This window comes from Lissotriton helveticus, chromosome 3_1 (assembly GCF_964261635.1).
Source record: "Lissotriton helveticus chromosome 3_1, aLisHel1.1, whole genome shotgun sequence".
Classification (NCBI taxonomy): Eukaryota; Metazoa; Chordata; class Amphibia; order Caudata; family Salamandridae; genus Lissotriton; species Lissotriton helveticus.
This window is the reverse complement of record NC_136061.1, coordinates 1090532619-1090556379: the sequence shown is the minus strand read 5'-3', so window position 1 is coordinate 1090556379 and position 23761 is coordinate 1090532619. Positions and strand designations below refer to the sequence as shown.

The following is a 23761-nucleotide window of genomic DNA, read 5'->3' as shown; positions in this document are numbered from 1 at the left end:
CATACTGCCAACACCTACCTTCCCTTTGCCTCACTATCTGAGAGCAGTACACAAAGACAAATTACAGGTACACCTAGTTATGTGACCCAGGATCAGGCTGTAGGCGCCAAATGGTTAGGACAAGAATATGTCAACTTTGTAAAAGTGGCATTTTCAGAATTGTGGCTAAACATGTGACTTTACCATCAATCTGTCTACCTGCTCCCAATTGGAAAATATAGTTTACTAAATGTAATAAGGTAACTCCAATGTTATCAGAAGGGGGAGGCCTTAGTTCAAACAGGCCCAAATGGCATGTGTCTGGGCATTTTGAAGCTAGGGAAAGCCTTCATAAACACTAAACCTGAGCTCCAATGATTGAGGGTGTGTAGGGGAGTGCAATATGGTAATCACTAGTCGCCCTCCCCCCACAGTTAACAACTAAAATATAGTTTGAAGCAGGCACTTTACCCACAACAAACCCAAAGACAGAAGTCTGGCAGGACAAAAGCAGGGTCCGTCAAGAACCACATGACAAACACAAGAATTGTGCTGGCATCCTGTTCTCTCTCTTTCAAATGAACCAAAGTGTTCCATGTGGCTTAACAGACCTGTGGGGCAGGATCTGACATTGTGCTGTCAAGCGAATGCATATTCCCTCCAACGTGCATACTTCCGCTCAGAGAAATCACCTCTGTCCACTTAGATCAGGCTACTGTGTCGTCCTAGGAGTACTTTCACACTCTTTCATAAGTCTTCACTTGCTGAGGACAGGCTGCACATTACTGGGGAGTTATTGCAAATTAGCCTCTAGGAACTTCAGGCAGGGAACAAATAACTTTAAAAATGTTTCAATAAAATTACCACTTCACCATTGAAGTGCATGTTTAATAACTATTAAAATAACTGTTTAATTATCTTTCTAGCTGGTCCCATTGCACAGATACAGTATTATCATTTTAATCTGTGCTCTGTCTTTCTACATAGGACAGCTAGGATTGCCACAGTGAAAATAGCCTTTAGGGCCTTGTCATGTAGGGACATGATAATATTAAGGTTCTACTTGTCTCATTTTTGATGCTCCGTGCCTTGTGGGCTACAAGACCAATATAGGGTTTACATAATAATATTCAAAAGGGAGGTGTTTACCTGACAAAAAGGGGTATTTTGACAAGATGCACTGCAAGTTTTGCACTACAGCAGTAAGTCTACACAGGGTAAGTATTTATCCATGTTGGTACTGACACTATGGTGGGTGGCAAAATAGGTGCGGCATTCCACGTGTAGCAGTTAACCTCCAGGCTCTGTGTGCTATTCTACAGCATTTACTAGGGACTTAAACGCAAGTTAAATATGCCAAGCAGGTGTAAGCCAATTTAACCACGTTTAAATGGGGATCACAGGGACTTTACTCCTAGTTAGCAGAGATAAATTGTACATAAATCAAAACCCAGAAACAATAGGGTTCAGAAAAGGCAATAAATCTGGGGTGACCCAGAGAATAAAGCATATTTCCTACAATCTACTTTCTAGTTAGTCTCACCTTATAATCCTATAATGGTATCAAGATGTTTAATTAACTTTATAATAATTCATGAAACTATAGACTAGGTGATTTGAAAATGTTCTTATTTTTGTTACTGTTAATTAGCACTAATATAGTGCATAATCTTCACTTGATGTATGAAAGTCTTTCCTGTTGGTACAAACTGCTAGCAGACTGTACATGGAAAACTCATGAGGCTGCAAAGGTACCTGCTAGTTGTCCAAAATAACATGAATATCTCAAATGGGAGCTGAATATAATTATGGACCTAATTTCTAACAGATTTTAAGCGCTGCAGATCAGCCTTAAATCAGCTACCATTCAAAGCAAACATGTCAATTCTTTCCAATGAGATTATCTGTATAATCGCTCCAAGGTGGCTTTATAAAAATGGCACACCTGTGGTGCAGTTCACAGTATATTTGCAAATTCATTTTCTAAAGCAGGTTAATGAACCAATCTGAGAGTTCATTACTGTCACAGTATCCTGCAATATTTTACATCTGCTGAATGTATCCCCAGCATTTTGCCTACCTTCTCAACTTTTTGGACCTCGTTTTTGCTGGCTTTAGGAATCTGTGCACCTTATCACTGAAAAACATTGCTAAAGTGCTTGTGATCTCTCCCCTTAACATAGTAACATTGGCTCATCCCGATTGGCGTGTTTAATTTACTTATAAGTCCTGAGTAAAGTGGCACTAGCAGTAACCAGGGCCTGTAAATTAAATGCTACTAGTGGGCTTGCATCAAGGAGTGTTCCACCCACTGCAGTAGCACTTTAACCGTGTATCAGGCCTGCCACAGCAGAGTCTGTATGTACAGTTATATACTGCTGTGTTGACCTGGCAAAAAAACCTTTTCCCAGGTCCAAACTTCCCTTTTTATACATGTAAGTCACCCCTAAGTTAGGCACTGGACAACCCAGAGGGCAGGGTGCAATGTATTTAAAAGGCAGGACATGTGCTTTTAAGTTTTACATGTCCTGGTAGTGAAACACTCGAAAAGCCATTTTTCACTTCTGCAAGGCCTATCTATCCTATTGGATAACATTGGGATTACCTTATGACATGATTTAAGTTTAATTCCCAATTGCAAAGAGTTAAACTTCTCAAGTTTTGTCTCTCTGGAAACACAATTTAAAATCACAGCATATGATGTAGCCAGATTTTAAATTGCAATCCTGAAAATGACACTTTTAGAAAGTTGGCATTTTCTTATGTTAGCCATTTGGTGTCTGCCTGTGATACACATTTTGGAAGGATGATAGCTGGGCTTTGTGTATTTCCCCTAGACTGCCACACAAAGCTTAGGTGTGGCTTGATGGGCCATCCTGACAGGATGGAGGGAGGAGCTGTACCAAGCCTCACTTACACCTGAATAGGCTGTGTCCTGTCCCCACGCAAAGGGCTGCATACCCCCCTGTAGTGCATCTGAGGGAAGAGCAGGAAGAAAGGAGCTCTGTGCACTTCAAGACATATCTTTAAAGTCTCCCTCACTTCGAATGCATAAATGGATATAAGTGCTGCACCTCTGACACAATCACTACAGTACGCTTCTGGACTTGTGAAGACTCTGCCAGGAAGAAGGACTGCTGTCCTGATGAAGTATTTCCACTCTGCTGGACCGCTGCTTTACTGAAAACCTGCCTTACGGTGCTGCCCTGCTGCCTGCTCTTCGTGTACCTGGGTGAGAAGTACTGAACCTTCATCACTAAAACGCAGTCTGACTTCAACGGCTAGCTGGCTGGCCTCCTGATATGAAGTATCAGGGACACAAAATACTTCCAACTTACCTGGATCTTCACCTGGACTCTGCCATCTGTGAATCTGCCCTACCAAGTGTTGCCACCCCAGTCCTGGACCCTTGGAAGTGAGACATGAGGTGATTGCTTCAGCCAAACCGATGCATCCTCTGTTGAACTGCTGCATCGGTGAACTGGTGCACCGCCTCCACTGTGTGGATCACCCCAATGCACCACCTTCGGAACCACCATTGTACAAGATCTCCACATCTCCGTCAACAGCATCCTCGATGATGCCGATGGATCTTCCCATCGCAGCTCTTCACTCATCAGAGCCGATGCATCATTGCTGCTGCGCGGATCAGTACTGGTGCATCGCCCCTGTTGTATGGATCAACACCTATGCATTATTATAGCTGCACCCCACATCTTCATTGTCGACGCAGCCAGGAGCAAGGTACTTTGGTTCAGTGGGCCTCACTGGGTCTCCATATCCGGCCAATGCTCCATTGCATTTGGCCTGAACTTTTTACTTTGTCCTGGTCCAGCTCAAATAGATATCACAAGTAAGCACTTATTGCTTGTAAGCACTATTTTAAAGTTTATTCTTTAAACATTCATACCGTATGTTCTACCTATTGGATTTTTGCCATTTTGGTTTTGTTTTATTTATTAAACTAAGTTCTATGTTTGTAGCCTGGATCTGGAATATTTTTGTCTGGTGTTTTCACTGTTGTACTGCTTGAAGTGTTGGACATATTCTTTGCACATTGTCTCTAAGTTAAGCCTGACTACTCTGTGCCAAGAGACCAGAGGGTGAGCACAGAATAATTTTGGATTTGCCTACTTCTTACCCTGACTAGGATTGTGATGCTGCTTGCCTCTGGCTCATCGGGCTCACACCCCAGTTAACCAATATTTACATTTCTAACATATCCACATCGAACACTCTTCTGGGAGAAATAACAAAAGCATGGGGAACATCTTTTACAACGCGGATTTTACTCCGCAATGCTTTCACAACGCGTCTGTTACAACGCAAGTCGTAACCACGACTTGCGCTGGAGGGCCCTAGAGGATTAAGAATAGTATATTTACTATTCCAACACCTTCCCTAGTGTCCACGGGGACTGGTGTTAGAATAGTAAATTATACTATTCGTAATCCGCGCACCCAACGCAAGTCGTGGTAACGACTTGCATTGTAAGGGATGCGTTGTGAAAGCACGCGTTGTAATAGAACGCGTTGTAATGTCGTACATCCCAAAAGCATGTGCCCCACAGTATAAAACTTCATCTTCTACCTATCCAAGCTCTATCATCTATCTGTTTCCACAATTACCTGAAAACCTAAACCACACAAATACTTTCACTGCACCGTGCTAACAGATAGACCCACCTTCATATGCATCCCACTAATCATCACACCTCTCCAATTAAAAAAAAACCACACACAATCATGCTCATAAATGCACACACTGCAGTGCTCCATGCTGAAGCTAGCACAGGCCTCATATCCTATCACCACCCTTGTAATAGTAATATGGCCCACTCCTACATGCTCACACATGCTAGATGTCCTTTTTTCCACTAGCTACTGTATCCAGTATGTGGCCACACTCAAATGAAGGGATAAGGTTTTGCAATCACCCATGAGATCTCAGGGCCCTGCACTCTAGGCTAAGAAAACGACACTCCACTTCATAGAGCTCCTCAAATGTGACTTCACTCTCTCTGAAATTCAATCTGCCATTTTCTACCTCATCTGAAGGCCTCCTGGACAGAAAAATGACTAGAAGCCTACCCTGAGGACTACAAGAGTACCAGCAGGAACTTTTACATCAATTGAAGAAAGTTGGGACTTAGTGGCTTATTTTGAGTTTGGCGGACAGGGTACTCTGCCACAATTGTGGTAGAGTACCCTGTCCATCAAACTTTAGGTCTGCACGCTGTAATTTGAGTAAGGCAGGACCATCATCTTTCCGATGACAGTGCCGCTACTGGCTCCCCTGTTGGAAAACGTACTTTGATTGGCAAATGAATTAGGGCCCATCAGGGCAAGGGCATCGTACTACCAGCCCTTCTTAGAGAGGATAGTCTGTTTCATATTTGTCTGTCCATCACAGCCAGGACAACCATGGAAGTACCAGACAAAAAAAAGAAATAACAGCCACAACATAGGAGTAAACTCCCATGATGCAGGGGTCATTAGACATTTGTTTTTCAACAGCAAACATAAAGTTTTCTCCTTGTACGTAGGATCAATTCTCCCTCCTCATATTAGCCAAGCATTAGACGAGGAACATTGGTAGGGAAAATTTATGACCACTGACCAGTCCTTATTAGGACAGGATGACCATCACTGTGATCTGGCATCCTTTGGCAGATGGGTCACCAATTCTGTGGTTAACAGAGATGGAGGCAGCCCAGTATCTGCCGGTTTAAACCTGATGCTTCACTCAACTCTTAACAGTATGGGGGAACTGTGAGATTGGCGTGCGGGGGCAATGCTGATTTACATAGGTGCTTGTGCTTCATCAAGTTATAGATAAGGCCCAGCATTCAAAAGTAAACATTGTATCAGCATGAGAAGGCAAATCTAACCCAATGGGGAAGTGACTTTGGTGGCTGCAAAATCCAGTGACAAACTCAAAACGTCAGTTCGTGCTCGATGATGATGTATTAGATTACAAAGAACATTTGTTATCTTCGTCTTATTGCTTTGCCCCACCACAGGTCTTCGAGCTCCAAAGGTAGACAAAATCAGAACCAGAGACCTTTGCTGTCTGGTTGAATTACCTTACCTCTACTCCAGCTTGGTTGACCTCAAACTATATAGGTCCTAGAGAACCGCAAAATGTGGCTTAGATACCAAGCGCCAAGGGCTTACAAGGGACACTTTAGCACTGAACTACTTAATATGCAAATGTTCGATTTTTTACATGTTTTTTTTAAACTGTAGCCCAGCCAGAACACAACGGGGCTCTCTAGGGGTATTCGTTTTTGTCAGATATGTGTTCACCTGTAACTACACACTGCAGCCCACACATAACATGTAATTCACACACAACTGGTGCAATTTCGGTGCCAACTTACAAAGGTCTTACAGGAATGATAAATAGCCCAACTGGGTAAAAACACTTTTAGAGTATGATTTTTGGAGCAGAACACACACTGAACGGCAGTGACACAGTTCATAGAGTAATAATGCCATCAAACATAAGCCCCATTAAAATGTAAAAAGTCTGGGACGACCACAGAGGAAAACGTGATTTCAAAAAGATGGAAAAACTAAATAGTTCATACATTTTCCCACACTCAAATAGCCCTGGTACATTTTTTTTTGCCAAACGTAAGGTTGAATAAGCACGTTTTGTTAATATACCTAAACAAAATTATACAATAGCTTCTGCAAAATGCACAGTCAAAAATTGGATGCGAAACCTGCCTCATTACTCCTATATAAGTGCAAATTACATCTTGCATTGTTTGCAATATGTTGAAAAATGTTTGGTAAACCCCACACCCAACATTTGCCCTTGTGATTCATTAAAGAACCTTTAGAAATATTCTTGGGGTGCTTCTACACAAAAATGTAATTGCCAGTTGTAGTCATTAACATGGGTAAACCACAACATCTTCAAACACATGCTACACTGCATGCCATCATTTAAAGAGTCCTTGCTAAATTGTACCTTAGTGTTAATGGAAAGGTGAAGATAGCTCTACACATAAAAAGATAAAACAGGCTCATATTTTTATGTGAGGAATCCTCCACCCCGACTGTGGAGTTTATGCAGTCTGAAAGTTACTATTGAATTCTTTGTTTGTGAATACAGAAAAAGAATAAACTTACACTGAAGTGTAAGTTGGCTTTGTGAATCGGGCCCCGAATAATTCAATTCACAACGTGGAACGATTGAATATTCAAAATGCAATTCTACTCAAGCCATGTAGCTTTAAACATTTTTGGTGAATCTACCAATCTCAGTCATAAACTACCTGTTATTTGTCTTGAAACTGTCTTAAAACTGTCAGCTAATTATTGCAGTGTCAATATTCCCACATGTCCCATCGGTTATCAGTTACAATTCAGGACAGCTAGAACGACTCTGAACGTTTCAGTACGCCATCTTGAAGGATTAAAAGTGACTTGATCACTGTTTCATTCGTTACAAGAGTTTACTAAATCCAAAGTAAATCCCCAACCATGATGAGTCAGCTCTGCTTGACATTCCCATAGCTAATTAATTTTCAAGTTACAAAACATACAAACAGATTTGAGATCCAAATGTAAGGTCAATAGATACCCATTATGTCTTGATGTATCTCAAAAGGTCCTTACATGTCATACACAAGTTCAATCGAGAAACCATAGGCAACATTTATTGTTAATTACATCATGTGTGTAAATGGAACACAAGTTCTAACCAGTCTGGGACTTCCATCGTAGAGTCAAGTTAAGCATGACTGAAGCATAAACTGTTAATATTCTCCTGTTTAAACAATCTGCCTACTCCCATTAACCACAAATCATTTGTTATGACTTTGCGCTACCTATCCATTGCTTGAAATATAGATAGCTATGCTAATGTTCTCTCTTCATGTTTCAATCCTTCAGATGAATCAGGGGTTATGGAGTACCTTGGTATTTAAAGTGTTCTACCCTGTTCCACCCTATATACATTTGTAATTGGAAAGACTTGTATACTAGAATGTGTGAATTGATTTTTTCCTAATGAGACAAAATCTGTCTTTATCTTCCAACATTTATTAGGATGGATTTTGGTTCTGGTGGAAATTTCATAGGTTCGTGCATCTCCAAGCTAAAAAGGCTTGTCATAAGCATTCATTGCTTTATGAATAATCATCATCTTCAATAACTTTATTTAGGCTCAGTGGCCTTAAAGATGCATATAAATACATAAAAAGAAATACATTGAACAATAAGATCATTCAAAACAATTTAAAGGTAATTTTCAATTTATATAAACCAACGATACGAGCATAATGCATCATATAAAAATCCAGACTGTACAAATAAAACCATGATTAGAATTTTAAATTGCAACAGCAATAAAACACAAGCCATCAAGCAAACAACCATTTCTGCCTAACCCTCCGCATGTGTATCAGGAAAGAATGACAGAAAAGACGATGCATTCAATAGTATTGTTTCTTAAAACTCGATACGCAGTCCTGCAATTCCTGAAATCCAGGTTGTAGCAAGCAGTTAGAATCCACTTCCTTCTAATACCTTGAGATGTTGGGCAGAAAAATAAATACAAATTGTGCTTCCAATATATATGGTTGCATCCCCCTGTGTGCACGCTCCTTTGTAGTTCTCTTCAGAGAACTTTCAAATAATATGCAAAAAATAAAACATGTTCAGGTGTTTCCACCATCTTGGAGCAGAATGGGCAGAAACTGTTGGAGTAAGGGTCATCACGTTTCCATGAAGCAGTAAAGGAGCGGATTGGCAGAGTATCCACACAAAATGTTATGTATGAAGACTTCTCAAAAGGGCGTTCTATCTCATCCAGAAAAGCCTCCAAATGATATCCATCTTTAAACTCCAAAAAGAAGACAGTGAGGAATCTAGCCCTAGAGTGTCAAATGGTTTAATGGCCAATGTTGTGCCACTAGGGTTTAAGTCTGACTTCGAAAGTGAAATGGCATCTTCTGCCTTCTCGAGTCGAATCTGTCTCAATCGATGTTTAATAGCCCGCAGCCAGGTAATCTTACGGGCCCCAGATTGCCCCAATACATCTTCTAGGGCCCTAGAAAAGAGCATGAGCTCAGGGAATGCCCACATTCTCTGCAAATACAACAGCGGTTTTAGCCCCGCTATATCACTAATGCATCTAAGGGCATGATCTAGCCGAAGTGGTACCAATGGGATACTCGGAGGAAGATTGTTTAAACTCCTCACAAATAATTTTTCAATTTTCTCAAAGGCTCTAGTGTTAAGACATCCCCACAGCTCTCCACCAATAAAAGTTGCCCCAATTCTAGATCCCAGGAGCTGGTGTAGTTGGGCGGAAGAAAGAGCCACAATGAGCCCACAGAATGCCCCCACAATATTGCTCTAGTCTGAGTCTACACTTCTACGCGTGGGATCACCAATCAAAATGTTCAGCAAACGTGGTCAGATAGTCAAATACCTGGACTCTTTCCAGAGCCACACTATTAAGAGTCGGGTCAGGGCAAGATGTTGGACAGGGGTTGACAACCTTGTATTTAGTCTTTCCAGGATTAATCTCCAAACCCTGCTGCCCGCAGAATGACCCAAAACAATCCAGAAGCTTCTGCATTCCCATAGGGAATTTAGATAGCAAAAGGGTGTCATCTGCGAACAGTAAGGCTGGGATCTTAACCCCAACAAGACACAGAGAATCACCCTCACATTTCTCAAACTGCGAAATCAAGTCATTGATAAAAAAGAGAAAGATGGTTGGGGCCAGCACACACCTCTGCCTTACTCCCTGTTCTACAGGGATTGGATACATTAGTTGCCCTGAGACCAGCAACTGACCTGGACTTAATTGTTATAATGTAATCTGATTATAACTTTTAAGGTGTAGGCAGGAACCCCCGTCACAGCCAGCACCTTCCACAGGGACTCTCTGTGGATGAGGTCCAAAGCGGACTGAAGGTCCACAAAAAATACATATAGTCTACCGCCCCCCAGGGTAACATGTTTCCAGTACAACAGCTGTAGACCAAACCCTGGTCCATTGTTCCAGTCCTGGTGCCTTATTTGGTATAATCGAATCTAGAGCTTTAGAGAGCTTTATGTTAGACAGTGGTGGCTGTTCCCGGAAAGCAGCAGTGGGGTTGGGAGGGGCTAGAGGTGGAGGAGAGTTAAAAAAAATAATAATAAAAAAATCACTTACCTACCGGCTGGCCGCCGCTTCTCCTTCGTCATCTTCCTGGCTTCTTCTGTGCAAACAGGAAGCACCCGGGCTCCCAGGCTCCCCATAGCCAATCACAACGCTGCAATGCAGTGTTGTGATTGGTGTGAGCTCCATGGTTCAGCGCTAAGCCAGCGAATGGAAGCCCGTGCATGTGCTCCACTCAGGCTGTAAAGCAGCCTGCATTGAGAACATGCAAAGTGCCCATGAATGTTTGGCTGGCCCGAGAGGGCCGGTCAAACATTCATGCACATTTACCTCATGCCCACCACTCCTAGCCCTGCTCTGAGAGCAGAGCAGATACGCACCACCGAGACACCGCAGCAGGAACAAATAAAATAATAATAACGCAAGTTATTATCACTTTTTTTCACTGCTTAAAGCAGCGTGTTGATGCTCCTCCACCTTAGCGGATGAGCCGCCACTGATGCTAGATATATGGCCAGCCCCTTGTGTTGCTAATTCAATGGGGTGCTCATCAGTAGCTACACCAATAAAATTACTCTCACTCCAGCTGGAGGTCCTGGCTGATAGGCATCACCAAGGACAAATCCTGAACTACATCTCCTGAGTACAGGTGGAGAAATGCCCAACCTACACAGCAGCAGAAATATTGCTAGCCAATGGGGCAGGATTGTCGAGGTAACCATTGGCAATGATGGGCCAAAAAGTACTGAGGTCCTTGCCTTTAGTGGCACTAAACATTGAGCACCATTTAGTACATTCCCAGGCTCTTTTTGCATTGTGAATTGTAGCGCTGTAAAGCAACCAAGCAGCCCGAATGGCATATCAGGACCCAGCTTTAATGGATTCTGACAGAGCACGTCTGGCTTCTCTACAAGATTTGGTGTAGCAAGACGCTTCTTTCTTTCTCTTTGGGATGCCTTTAGACTCTTTCAGGAATAAATTCATAAGGGAGGCAAAACACAGAATTGTGGATTGTACACAAACTAAATAAAGAATCAGGATGGTCTGGGAGCATATTCTCGGCTTCCAGAGTGTCCAAGCCTACGGACACAACCTCAAACACCTTCAACAGGGTTGTTTTTGATTCTTTCTCCACACTCCACTTAAGTCTATGCCGATTGTTGGTGGGACCAACCTTCTATCTAAGGGCTCATACGGAGTTTTCTGAAGAATGTCACCCAGGGGTCTCAGTTTTAATCCCAGGGCATTATGGATGCTATCTTGCCTAGGGACAAGGGCCATGTCAGCCAATCCTGGCCATAACCTAATTTCCAGCAAAATATAGTCAGACTGGAATACTGGGGGGGTTGAACATGTAACTCTCCTATCTGTCAGATTTGGATCTCCTGTTAAACGCGCTAAGGCCATTACTGAGTGTAAATGCATTAAGCTGTAACACTACAGCAGACCACCTCTTGACAGGTGAGAGTGTAAGACTAGGAACAGCCCACACATAGTCCTCATCGCTAATGCAATCCTCGTGGGAGAAAGCCTCACATTTGCAATTAAAGCACCTGCTACTATTTTAAAAGAATCCATGTGCAAATGTGCCAAATGATTATCAATCATATCAATTACTTGCAGCTCGGCACATTTTCCCTAGGCCTGCAATATACATTGTAAAATAGTATACCCCGCCAGAAGGAAAGGAAAGGGAAACACATTGAATATCGGAACTGCCTGTATCCATCTCCTTTATCACACAGCAAAGGGTTGTCTTCGCCCAGAATGAGAGAATGATAAACCCCCCTCCCTCCCCGCCACTGGGGTTCTCTTCCCCAAGGTAATGTAAGACAAAGACAAGTTAAAATACCCAGCACAAAATTGCTGGACTAATGACCATGTCTCTTGGAATAGACAGATATCAAATAAATCTATAAACAAGCCCCAACTGGGGCGTGAAGGTTTAGATACTAAACCCACTAAGTTCTAAAAAACTACCTTGGTGTGGGAGGACAGGGAGAAAAATATCACCCGGCTCATCTAACCCCAGGGCTACTGTGGAACCAGGGGGTGGCCCTTCCCAATTAGGCAATAGGGAGAGTACTTCGGGGGGTGGCAGTGTCAGAACATGGGGAGTTAGTAGGAGAAGGCACTGCCTTATTAGAGGAGGATTTGGGACTGACAATGTCAAGCATTACTACTAGCCCAATGGTTGGAGCAACACTGTTTCTGTCTAGCAATGTTGGTCATCAATCTATATCATCCAGAGTGGATAAGGGCAAGAATCTGTTGGAGTTAGGGCTTGAAACCACATCACCTGCAACAGCCCTAGGGGTCAGGGGCCCATGGCTCGCCCTATGTCTCAGTTGTAAATGTTTGTACAAAACGCCTAAGTGGACAAGGCTAATAGAGTCTTTCATCATGCAGGCTCTCACCCTGCTTTTAATCAGCCACTGGGTTAAGCCAGGGCATTCTGCAATTGACAGTCCCCTGTGAAGCTTTTAGGCATAGGCCCCACCCAGCCCACCCTCCTTACCAATAGAATTTCGTCATTCACAGGTACGTTAAATTACGGATGACACAACAACCAATGACATACCTTATTCTTAAGATGTGCATGAGTGTCTTCACCAGGGACCTGGGTGGGAGGGACTCCCTATAAAATGGCTACATAAGGGCAGCAATTGGGGGAAGATTCAAGCAGAGCTGAGGCTGAGAAATGAAAGCCATTTCCTGAGTACCAGCCCCCGCTGGAGTCCCCTTTTCGTAGCCATCAGGCCTGCATTCCGCCCCTGACACCCTTACCCCTCTTACTTCTGGACATGGAGAGCAGGGGTTTCCAAGTGCTCGAAGCAGCAGGCCGGGCCTTTCACTTACCAGGTACCCTGGGGGAGCAATTGGGGGAGGATTTCTGCAGTCAATATTAGTGGGCTGCGATTGTACCAGGCCTGTTGACCTAAAAAGGAATTGAAAGAGGATGCCAATTGGCTAACTGCAAGTTCCAGGGTGCAGATCTTATCCACTAGGGGGAGCATGTTTGTATGTACCAAAGATATAAATCAGTCCAAGATACCATCCCAGTCGATGGGTGGCGATATGCCGTTCTTAGTCATGGGTTTGGATGCATCTAATCCAGGCTGTGAAGGAAATAGATTCACAGTCTCTTTGTGTCTGTTACTTCGCCTGTGACTGCTTTGTGGTTTTGCGCGGCCCCCTTGATTCACTTTACGTTTTCATTTAGCACATAGTTCAATGTCACTAGGGGACAAAGCATCAGATTTGCAAATGGACACATCAACTGTTGAAGCTGCGTCCAGTCACACAACCATGTCAGAGGGTGGACCCAGGCACTTGGAATAGCTACAGTTGTGGAGCCTGTAGAGGGACTGGCTAGAGAAATAGGTGGACCACCTGAGGCTCCCTCAAAATCCCACGAAAATCATCTCTCTGCCAGTTCAATCTCTTTGGAAACAACATTACCTACACATGCCAGGGAAGAATCCAAACTTGTGCCACCTGGTGGATTAGTAGCGACAATAACCTTTTCCCCTGTATTTTTCCTCTTACCCATTGATCCACGTAGGCATTTCATGTCTACAAACTAACGTGAATAAAGAGCAAAGGAAAAGGAAGAAAGTTCTGTGCTGACCAAACAGGGAGATTTGACAGATGATTAAGTCAAGGAACCGCCTTCTTGTTCCTAATTGGCAATCCTCTGCACCAAGAGACCGGGCCCAGCCCAGCCTCGACCGGCCACGGACGGGTGCAGACGAGCCCACTCTTGACCCAGTCTTCACCCGCGCATGCACCTGGGCACGGCCCATGCACAATCCCAGACTGCAGGAAGAAAGGGGAACTTTAATGTGTCCGACTTCTGCTGCGGTATACTCCCGCCTCCTTCAGGGCTTCTGGGATGAGTAGTCCAGCCCCGACCACCAGCCACAACAAAGTTGGCTTGTGATGCGGGAAGAAATTCGAGCTTTAATGGTCCTGACTGGCGCTGCGGTATGCTCACGCATCCTTCAGGGCTTCAGGGGTGCGTAGTCCAGCCCCAGCAGACAGCCACAACAAAGTCGTATGCGCTGCGGGAAGAAAGTGGAGCTTGAATGGACCGACTGGCTCTGCGGTATGCTCCAATTCCCACCTCCTTCAGGGCTTCTAGGGTGCGCCGTCTAGCCCCGGCACCCAGCCACAACAAAGTGAATCTGTTTTTCCCTGGTTTAGCTGCTAATATTGGTCCTAAGGAGAACATAGAAAGGAAAGACTGTAGCTTCCATACTATGAATCTCCTTTGGAACAAACGGCCCACAGCAACAATGATCTATTCCCCGATTTTTAGGAGGGACTGTTCTATCATGCATAGTCCTTAATATAGTAGACATCTTTCAAGTAGTGGGATCAATTTGAGCTCATTATCACACACTGAGGCGATGTTGGGAAACTCAGGTACAGTCAATATTGATTGCACTTCATTCCAAGATTACATAGTTTATCTCTTCACGATCTTTGACCTTTTTCTCGTCTCCCCTCACAGAAAACTTTGATCCGCCATCCTGCTGAAGACCCATGCATCTGGTCCCACGGTCAAAACGCACAGCATGAACGCACCATAGGAGGACCTACAAACTACATATTTTAAACTCATTTGAAGGAGAGAGAAATGAAGGTCTTCTGTAAATGTAAATGTAGTTGAGCTTATATAGCGCACAGCTACCCGCAGTGGGTTTCCCGGCGCTTCCTTAGGGAACCCTTCCTGGTATTCCCCTGTGAGATAGCAGGGTATCCACAAGGTGAAAGTCAGGCATCCCGCCGCGAGGGGCCATTGTGGAGATTAAGCAAGCTATTGCCCAGAGTCGCAGAGTGTGAACCCGTGAGTCGAGGAGACACCGGGGCGAGAATTATCGAGTCCGTGGAATTTTTTTAGCCCAAGACCCGCCGAGGCGGGGAATTGAACCCTGGTCCAGGACCGATCTCAGCTTCCGGGTATGCTGCCTCTAACCCCTGAGCCACACTTCTCCACAACTGATTCCTTACACCTTGTTCTGTCCTCTAAAGGCTACCATTGTGGACTGATTGAAAATGATCTTCATAACAGAAATCCCTATGCAAGTAATTGTCAATCAGTCAAAAAGTGGTTCTGGCCATCAATGTGTCCATTACTGTCATTCGGTCTATATTAAACTTTCATTTGTGTCTATGCTTGACTATACAATTCATCATTATCACAAGCATGCCTCAAACGTGTAAATGTTTTCATAGTAAAGGAGTTCCTATCACAAACACCACACGATATGGTGAAAAGCTATTTATTCTTTACATTTGAAGTAGGAAACACATCGCGCATTTCTACAAATGTTTGTGCTCCACGTCTAATAAACGCCCCCCGAACATTTTTACATAATAAATCGCATCTAAATAATCGAATGATTTATGGTTTGAGGGCACATCATTTTAGTGCACTAGTTAATGTAAAAGCACCAGTTTTACAACAGAGAAGTAATAGAAATGTGTGACATTATTAAACTGTGGGTGATTCTTTGATCGCCAGTTTGACTTTCAGACATTTTACTGCTGCCAGTTTAGCTCTAGGCAAAAAGGTTCCTGTTGGTGAGTACATGCATTAAATACAACTTAGAAACTAGTGAGAGGTTACCCACAATTCATCTATGAGCAAATTAATATATGCATATTATCAAATGTAGTGCACCAAATGAGGACAATCTGCAGGTAATCCATCTGTATTTAAATCCAATAGCAATTTAAATTTATAAGTTCTAAAACCCAAGAGCAAGTGAGGCCATGCTATGCAATATTAAGCTTTATTGATACTATAAAATGGGAGCAAGGTAATAAAATGGCTGATGTATTGGGGAGAAATCTGATGTCTAGGATGAAAACATCACAGCTGTTAATATAAATTTTAAGTTGTTTTTATGACATCGAAAAGATTATTTTATTTGGATTTGGATATGAGCTGACTTGCTCAGCAGAAGAATCTGAAAACACTGAGAGGCGCCACGCAGATCAGAAACCAGAGTTGCTGAGTTGCACAAGGGAAAGAAAACAGCACAGAGCCATATTTATTAAAAAATGTCCTGCTGCTGCTCTAATCCTCTGTGCTGGGGTACAAACAAGCTGCCACGCACAACATTTGTACCATGGTGCACTGGTTTGTGAGTGCTGCCTAGCATACGATTTGTACTGGAAATACATCCTCTTAGTCAAAATCTTATGCCTAGACAAATTCTTAAACATTCCAAACGTTGACTATGTGCTGTATAGTGTAGCACGTATGCAGTATAGGAAATATTTGGAAAAAGAAAACAATTTCTCCAAGTTAGCACCTGCTTCAAGGTGATGTTATTTTTTTTTAATGCAAAACTCTATTTGCCAAAGCTAGTAGATCAGGCTTTATGTGAAAAAATGCATGGCAGGTTGTATAGCCTGCCCAAGTTACACTCATGTAATGCCTCTTTAACGTAAAGTGGTGCAAAGTAGTGGAACGTTTAGTTTGTGCTGGGAAAAGACCACATTTACAATGCAAAATACCTTTTGTGCTGAAAAGTAAATAATCTTCCAAGACTTGGCAACACTTCATGTCACTTTGTGTGACTTTCCAGCAGCGCAAAGTCTAGTTAAATCTGTCCCTGAGAGGGGTGACTTTTTTCTGCAACTGAGAATGGTGTCGGTTGTGCAACGCCTTCTGTATCTCCACCGCATGGTTGCACATGTATATGCTGTGCGAGTGTGAAACCGCCGTGCCTTTGGGGCTGCCTCGGAGTACAAGTGATTTAATCAGAAGTGAAGAAACTTGAGCATTCCGACAGACATCTTTCTAGGAAAAATTGGAACATTGTATCAAAGAAAACACCGTCAAGGACACATCCATGAATGAATAACCTTTAATAAGGGCACAAGCTCTTCCTTTCAATGAGAGCATTGGCTCAAAGCAGCATATCAAAATAACTGAATGAGAGATAGCAGGATTAGCCCTGAACTCCAAAGCACACTTGAACCTGCTATTGTTTGGCACATTTCCATTTCTACAATATGTTATCAGCAGAAAGAACATCAATTAAAGAAGCTAGTGTGCCAGAGAACTGTCAGGAGTGTGCACATTCTCAAGCCTAGTGCACAGCGTGACTTCAAGCAATAGGGTTAATGCACAAGACACACTTAATGACATCTAGGTTTGCATTATATGTACAACAGGATTGATACACTTTTTTTATGACCACAACAGATGCTTTGTCAACTTGCCAGCAGAGAAATAAATTCAGCTCGTTTTTTATTTAGATTATTCCAATTTGACCGCACACACGTGTCCAAAAATGCTGCAACGCATTAGCTTCCATAGGAAACAAGTTCCTTCTTCAGATGGTATTGTCTGAAGAAGGACATGCAAAGTGTAGAAGCTAGAAATCTTGCACACTTTAACATTTACGCCAGTGACATAAATGGTACCACCACATATGACGGGGAAGTCACATTTTTAAATTTAAAGGCCAGTGAAAATATAACAATTGTAAATGTGTAAATACATTTTGAAAATATAACAATTGTAAATGTGTAAATAAATGTTACATGCGTGTTCATAAGATGTATAAAGTACTCATATGTGTATGATGTTTGATGATGTTATTTATGTTTTCAGGCTCCTTTAACAGGACACACTCTAGAACAATAAGCATCTTTCTTCAAATTTCCATATTCATAATCTGCAGCATTTTATCTGTAGATAAGCAAAATATTATAGTGTGATCTTCACAGTGCCCTCAGGAAAATTATATAGCAATAAGCCCCAGGTCAAAAACCCAAGCAGATATCATCAAACGATGGAATGTTCTGGATGTCTATTATTTGTATTTGTTAGTGATGCAGAACTGAGTAAAAAAAGATGTTTTTGTTTTTCTTTACACATAATGGCAAGGCAAAAAGCTTGAAAAAAGAAGTGGGAGGACTAACTAAGTAATGCAGTATGCAAGTGATGTCATGCATGTGACATCACAGTGCGTGTGATCAAGGTATGTGACACCGCACCTGGCATTACAGGAAGTGGCATCACAACCATGACCACCCAGGAAGTGACATCACATCTTAAGACTTCACATATGTTTAGCAGGTCTAATATGAGTACATTTGAGTGCATTACATTATTTAACAAATGAGATTCTGGTTGGTGTTGAGCCAAAAAATGGATGCAACACTGACACATGTCTGGGTCTCAATTTATGCATTTTTTTTGTTTTTTTTAAGAGCCTTCAACAAAAAAATTGGCAACAAAGAGAATGTGTCTGTAAATCTGTTATGCTTAATTGGTTACAAAATCTGTATTTGACAACATCTTATGGGGTGAAAGCACCTGCTGAAGAAATCTTTGAGCGCCAGCTAAATCTCAGGGAATAATAGTAATAGTAAGATAACTCTGGGAGATAACGGATTTGCTGGAGACATCTGTGTTTTGTCTAGTCCCAGTTTTGAATCAAAGTAGCATCAATGGTAAATATCGCTCCTGAAAATCACGTTATGTAACACGCAGATAACAGATTTTTATTTTGTGTAAATGGGTAAGTGGGTTACTGCTTTTAACACACAGCTCCTTTTGTTACTTGCAGTTCATAAATTGTAATCCCTCTACTATACCATGGTGAGTTATGAAGGCCATCTGGCTCTTACATCTTGTAACCCTCACTCTCTTACGGAACACATTCTGTACATTGATTTACACACGTATGACTTATTGTCAATGTATAATGTGTATGTGTTCATTAATGCGCTCTGACACCCTGCATTGAGATGAGAAGTGCCAAAGAGCAATGAAAGAAATAAAACAAAATAGTGGTATTCAAATTGTTAGTTGTGTAAATACTGGGATAGACCAACACATCTATGATTCTTACAGTGCATGCATATCTCTTATATACAGGGACTGAACAAAGTCAAATGCATGCCTCTCTTAAGTGATAAAATGCTGTGAGCCTTTGTTTCCCCTCCATTGCATCTAAGTGTACGGCTCCCATAGCTCCCAGCCAGGATACTCCAACAAAAGGAGGCTTGATGGCCCCTTAAATTTGGCTTTTGTTATGGACGAGCTGGAATCTGATAAGACCCTTCCCCACCTGCACCTTGCTGCTCAGAACCAAAGCAGACAATGCGCAGACAATGCGCAGGCACTGCTGACATTGTCCGGTGTCACCATGCGTGACATCTAGGTGTGTAACAGTGCATCTGGCATCATAGAAAGTAGCATCAAAACCATGACCTCACAGGAAGTGACATTAGATCTTAAACCTGGCAAATGTTTAGCACGTCTATCATGAGTAAATTTGAGCACATTACAAATTTTAACAAATGAGGTTTTGCGTTGGGGTTTCGCCAAAAAATGGTCCCAACACTCAAGCAAAATCTGGACATCAACTTATGCAATTATTTTTTTTTAACCTTCCACAAAGAAATTGGCAACAAGGAGAATGTGGCAGTAAATCTGTTAAGCTTCATTAGTTGCAAAGTCTGTATTTGACAATATCTTATGGAGTTAAAGCCCCTGCTGGAGACATCTTTGTGTGCCAGACACATTTCAGGGAATAATAATAATGTAAGATAACTCTGGAGGATAACATACTTGCCGGAGAGATCTATGTTTCCTCTAGGCCCAGTTTTGAATCAGAGTAACATAGAGGGTGAATATGTCTCCTGCAAAGCACATTATGTAGCATGCAGATTACAGATTTCTATTTTATGTAAATGGATAAGTGGGTTGCTGCTTTTAACATAGAGATCCTTTTGTTACTTGCAGTTCATAAATTGTAATCCTTCTACTATGGGAAGCGTCCATTACAATGCAGGCATTACATCGTAATGCCGTAATGCCTTTACAACGCATCCTTTACAATGTAGGTGTCATTACAACTATACGACAGTGAGTTACGAAGGCCATCTGGCTCTTACACCTTGTAGCCATCACTGTCTTATGTAACACATTCTGTGCATTGAATTACACACGTATGATTTATTGTCAATGTATTATATGTACGTGTGATGTAAAGCGCACTGACACCCTGCACTGGAATGAGTAGTGCTAAAGTGCTATAAAAGAAATAAAACAAGATAGTGGTATTTAAATTGGTATTTGTGTAAATACTAGGACAGGCCAACACACCTGACATTATTACAGTGCATGCAAATGCACAGTGGCTGAATAAAGTCAAAAGCATGCCTCGCTTAAGTGATAGGTTTTGAGCCTGCGCTTCCCCTCCAGTGCATCTAAGTGTGAGGCTCCCATAGCTCTTAGCCAGGATACTCCAACAAAAGGAGGCCTGATGGCTCCTTAAACTTGCCATCTGTTATGGATGAGCTGGAATCTCATAAGCCCCTTCCCTGCCTGCACCTTGCTCTCGGAACAAAAGTAGACAAAGAGCAGGCTCTGCTGAAATTGTCCTGTGTCTGAAAATTACAAAATTACACCCGTACAAATTCAGCATATTTCTGTGGGGCCCAACCTCTTGTAAGCGTAGAGGTGTCCACCCTGTTAAAATAGTGTGGGTAGACGTGCCTACCCGCGACTTGTGCCTTGCAAAACGGCCCTTTAAAAATGTTGACCTATGACAGTGTACAGAGTTTTACATGTCTGTTTTGCCTATTGTTATTAATGAACTCAAGTTTAAATGCAATTTGTCTGTAAAAAACACAAACAAATGTACAAATGTCTCCATATACATCAACGAAAGCACAATGATGTCAGTTTTCCAGATATATTTATTATTTAATTGACCATTTTATACAGCACGGAAAAGACCCAGAAGAGTATCTGAGAACTTCACAAAGGAACAGTTACTACTGCATACAGGTTTTAAAAAGGACTGTTAAATGGGTTACAAAGTGTAAAACCTAACATCACACACATCAACATAACCCTACGGGATGCTACAGCCTATGCAGTGTACATATGTGATGTCTGTAAAAGCAAAAAACAAAAACTCAAAAAGAAGATACACTCTAGGTATCCATTGTTGCTTCTAACATGGACACCAAGATCATACGAAGATGAGAGGGTTGCAGTCCATTAACGTTTCAGTTGCTGTCAGGGGTAGTAGGGTACCTCAAGGTGCTTTGTGGATACATACATACATTTCTCCGGTGTGAGGCATTTTTCCTAAGCATTTTTGCACTAGTGACTGTACATTTTGCATTAGTCTCAAACTGATATGTGCTCTTATTGGCAACTTGGAAATATGTTGTGTACCCTGTCAGTTGTTCCAAATGTTGTTTTTTGGCTAATCATGAGTCACAAAAGGTCAATGCAAAATTGTCCGGAATGAACACAAATTTCGCAGTGCTAACATAATGTATGCCTGGTGGCGCGTTGCACGAATGCACCCTTAACTGGATGTACCAAAGTTTGATCTTTTGGTGACAGGTTTACATTTTGTCTGGACCACTCAGCATGTCATCCTTGCAAGGTCGATACAATGAATACATTGAATTGAGTCACAATATACTTCTGCTATTCAGTACCAAGACACCTGTCTGTTTGAACGAGCACTTTAAAACACTCATGTTATTTTATGGTAATATGACCCAAAGTGTACCCATAGGGGGGGCTTTCATGCGTCATAAGGCAGAGCTGTTTTTGTATAATTCATTAAAATGCATGATCGCCACAAACTTCCCGAATTCATGTCTGTAACCCAGTTCAAGCAGCACTTTAAGCATTAATCCTAAACCTTTTATAATCACGGAAAGAATGTGACTCCCTGAGAAGGAAAGCCCTCCCTTTTTCGTCCGTGCTCACTTCATTTTCACAGCAACAGTGATGCAAAGTGCATTTTAAATCTATATTAAGCGAGGAAAGAATGCGAGTGGATAAGGCAACCAAGCCGGCGGGCACATGCGGATTTCTCAGCACTTCTCCTGCTGTTCTCTCAGCAAAAACCACGTCAACAGTACCAATAAGGAAAAAATGCAGTTTTATTCACAACACCATCAATCAACCCAATTACATCTAGTGCATTTCATAGTGACAGGGAGACTTTTGAGATCTTAACTCCTTCCATTGAATGGCTCAGGCAGGGTGAGATAAAATGAGGTGTTTATGAATACGCACTGCCATTGGTCAATTTGGAGCATGCCACAACATCTGCAGCCAAAGAGCGCGGCAAGGATGCTCGGCTTTGCTGACAATCCCTCCAATGACTTTTGCGATAGCTATATAGAATAAAGTGTTTAATATAGTGATTTTGATATGCTATGCCATTTGCACAAAGGGGGCATGCGTGCACGGTATGCAAACGACAGTTATGTGTTTCTAAAAGTATTCAGTTCGCTGCATGTCAACATGCGACGATCTTTGCTTTGTTTGTATTTTTTAAACTGATGGAGTTTGGACTGACTGATGTTTGGGTAGAACAATTCAGAGAGAGTCACTCATAGAAGATGCGATCGTTGTCGCATGCCTTGTCTATGATAAAAAAAATAACAAAAAAAACATACCCCCCAGGACCACTCTTTTCCTAATGGGGGCAAAGGGCAGGAGACGCAGTCTGCTGTACGTTGATCTTCGCAGTTCAGGGAGGTCACGTTTATGTCTGTGACGTCACGGGGAGACGCTCTACCCACCGCAGCGCACGAATGCATTTGACAGACTTTCACTTCGGTATCAATAAGTGCAAGAGACGGGCGAGAGGGATGCAGCCAGGGGCAGACATATACACGGACAGCCCAGGCAAAGGGGAGGAGGGGCCGAGGAACCCAACGGATTAGCTCTAATGATCCCTGACATCTCCACTTCAATAACCAGACGGGCGAGCACAATGTTTTGTCTCAATTTTCCTGTCTTTAAAATGTCAAGGCAAATCACTTTCCGATAGCCGCTGCTTAGGCTCAGCTGCCTGACGGCCGACAGGTTTCGCAGCTTCATAAGTGCGAAATCCTGTCACCGGGAAGAGAATACCAGCAAACTCACCCGAGGTCTGCGAGAATGGATCAATCCGCATGTGAGTGTGTGTATGTTCCCAGTACGTGTGAGTTGATAATTAAACAAAACTCCCACGCTAACCAATGACAGCCGCTGGCCTTTATTTCAGCAACACAATGCAACACGAAGGCTCAGAATAAAAAAGAAAATAGAGATTGTCTTTCTTCTGTCACTTCGGCACATACACAGAACACTTCTGTCACTGGAGCAGCCTCCTTCGTACCCTAGTTGGGGTTAATCGTCTAACAAGATTTGCAAGACATCTTGTTTGATAATCTGAGAGGTCCTACCGTGGGAAGCAGCGGCTCCATCTGTGCTCCCTGGTCCTTGAGCTCCATGTTTTCGGGATGAACCGCTCTCTTCCCTGGAGTCGGCTGTACCTTTCTCTCTGTGTCCCTTCTCCGCAGTGGCTTCAGCGCGGCACAGCTGAGCTGCGGTGTTTAGCATGTGAATGAGGAATCCCTGAAGCAGGGGGCAGTCCCACTCTCAGCCTCATCCCAGTCACATGGCCAGCACTCACTGCCGAGCTGGGACATGCACTCCGGGACCGAATAAAAGCATATTATAAACCCTGTGCTCTAGCAGGCTCCCTCTGCCGTGCTAACGACTCGCACTGCAATCTCTGCCATGCCTTGTCGCATCTTGCTTAGGAGACGCATGTCAGGGCCATGCAGTCCTGTGGCAAACCCCTCGAAGGAT

At 42.7% G+C, this 23761-nt stretch overlaps 1 protein-coding gene across 3 annotated transcripts in view; it reads right to left on the bottom strand.

Annotated features, from left to right (window-relative positions):
- The window catches only part of SLC4A10 (solute carrier family 4 member 10), a 1019075-nt gene extending 995602 nt beyond the window's left edge, over positions 1 to 23473 (bottom strand). For all 3 annotated transcript variants that reach the window (XM_078683855.1, XM_078683850.1, XM_078683851.1), the window contains exon 1: positions 23353 to 23473. In XM_078683855.1, coding sequence (XP_078539981.1) covers positions 23353 to 23400 — 48 coding nt within the window. In that variant the 5' untranslated portion in view covers positions 23401 to 23473. The remainder of the gene's footprint in view (positions 1 to 23352) is intronic.
- Positions 23474 to 23761: the final 288 nt, after the last annotated feature.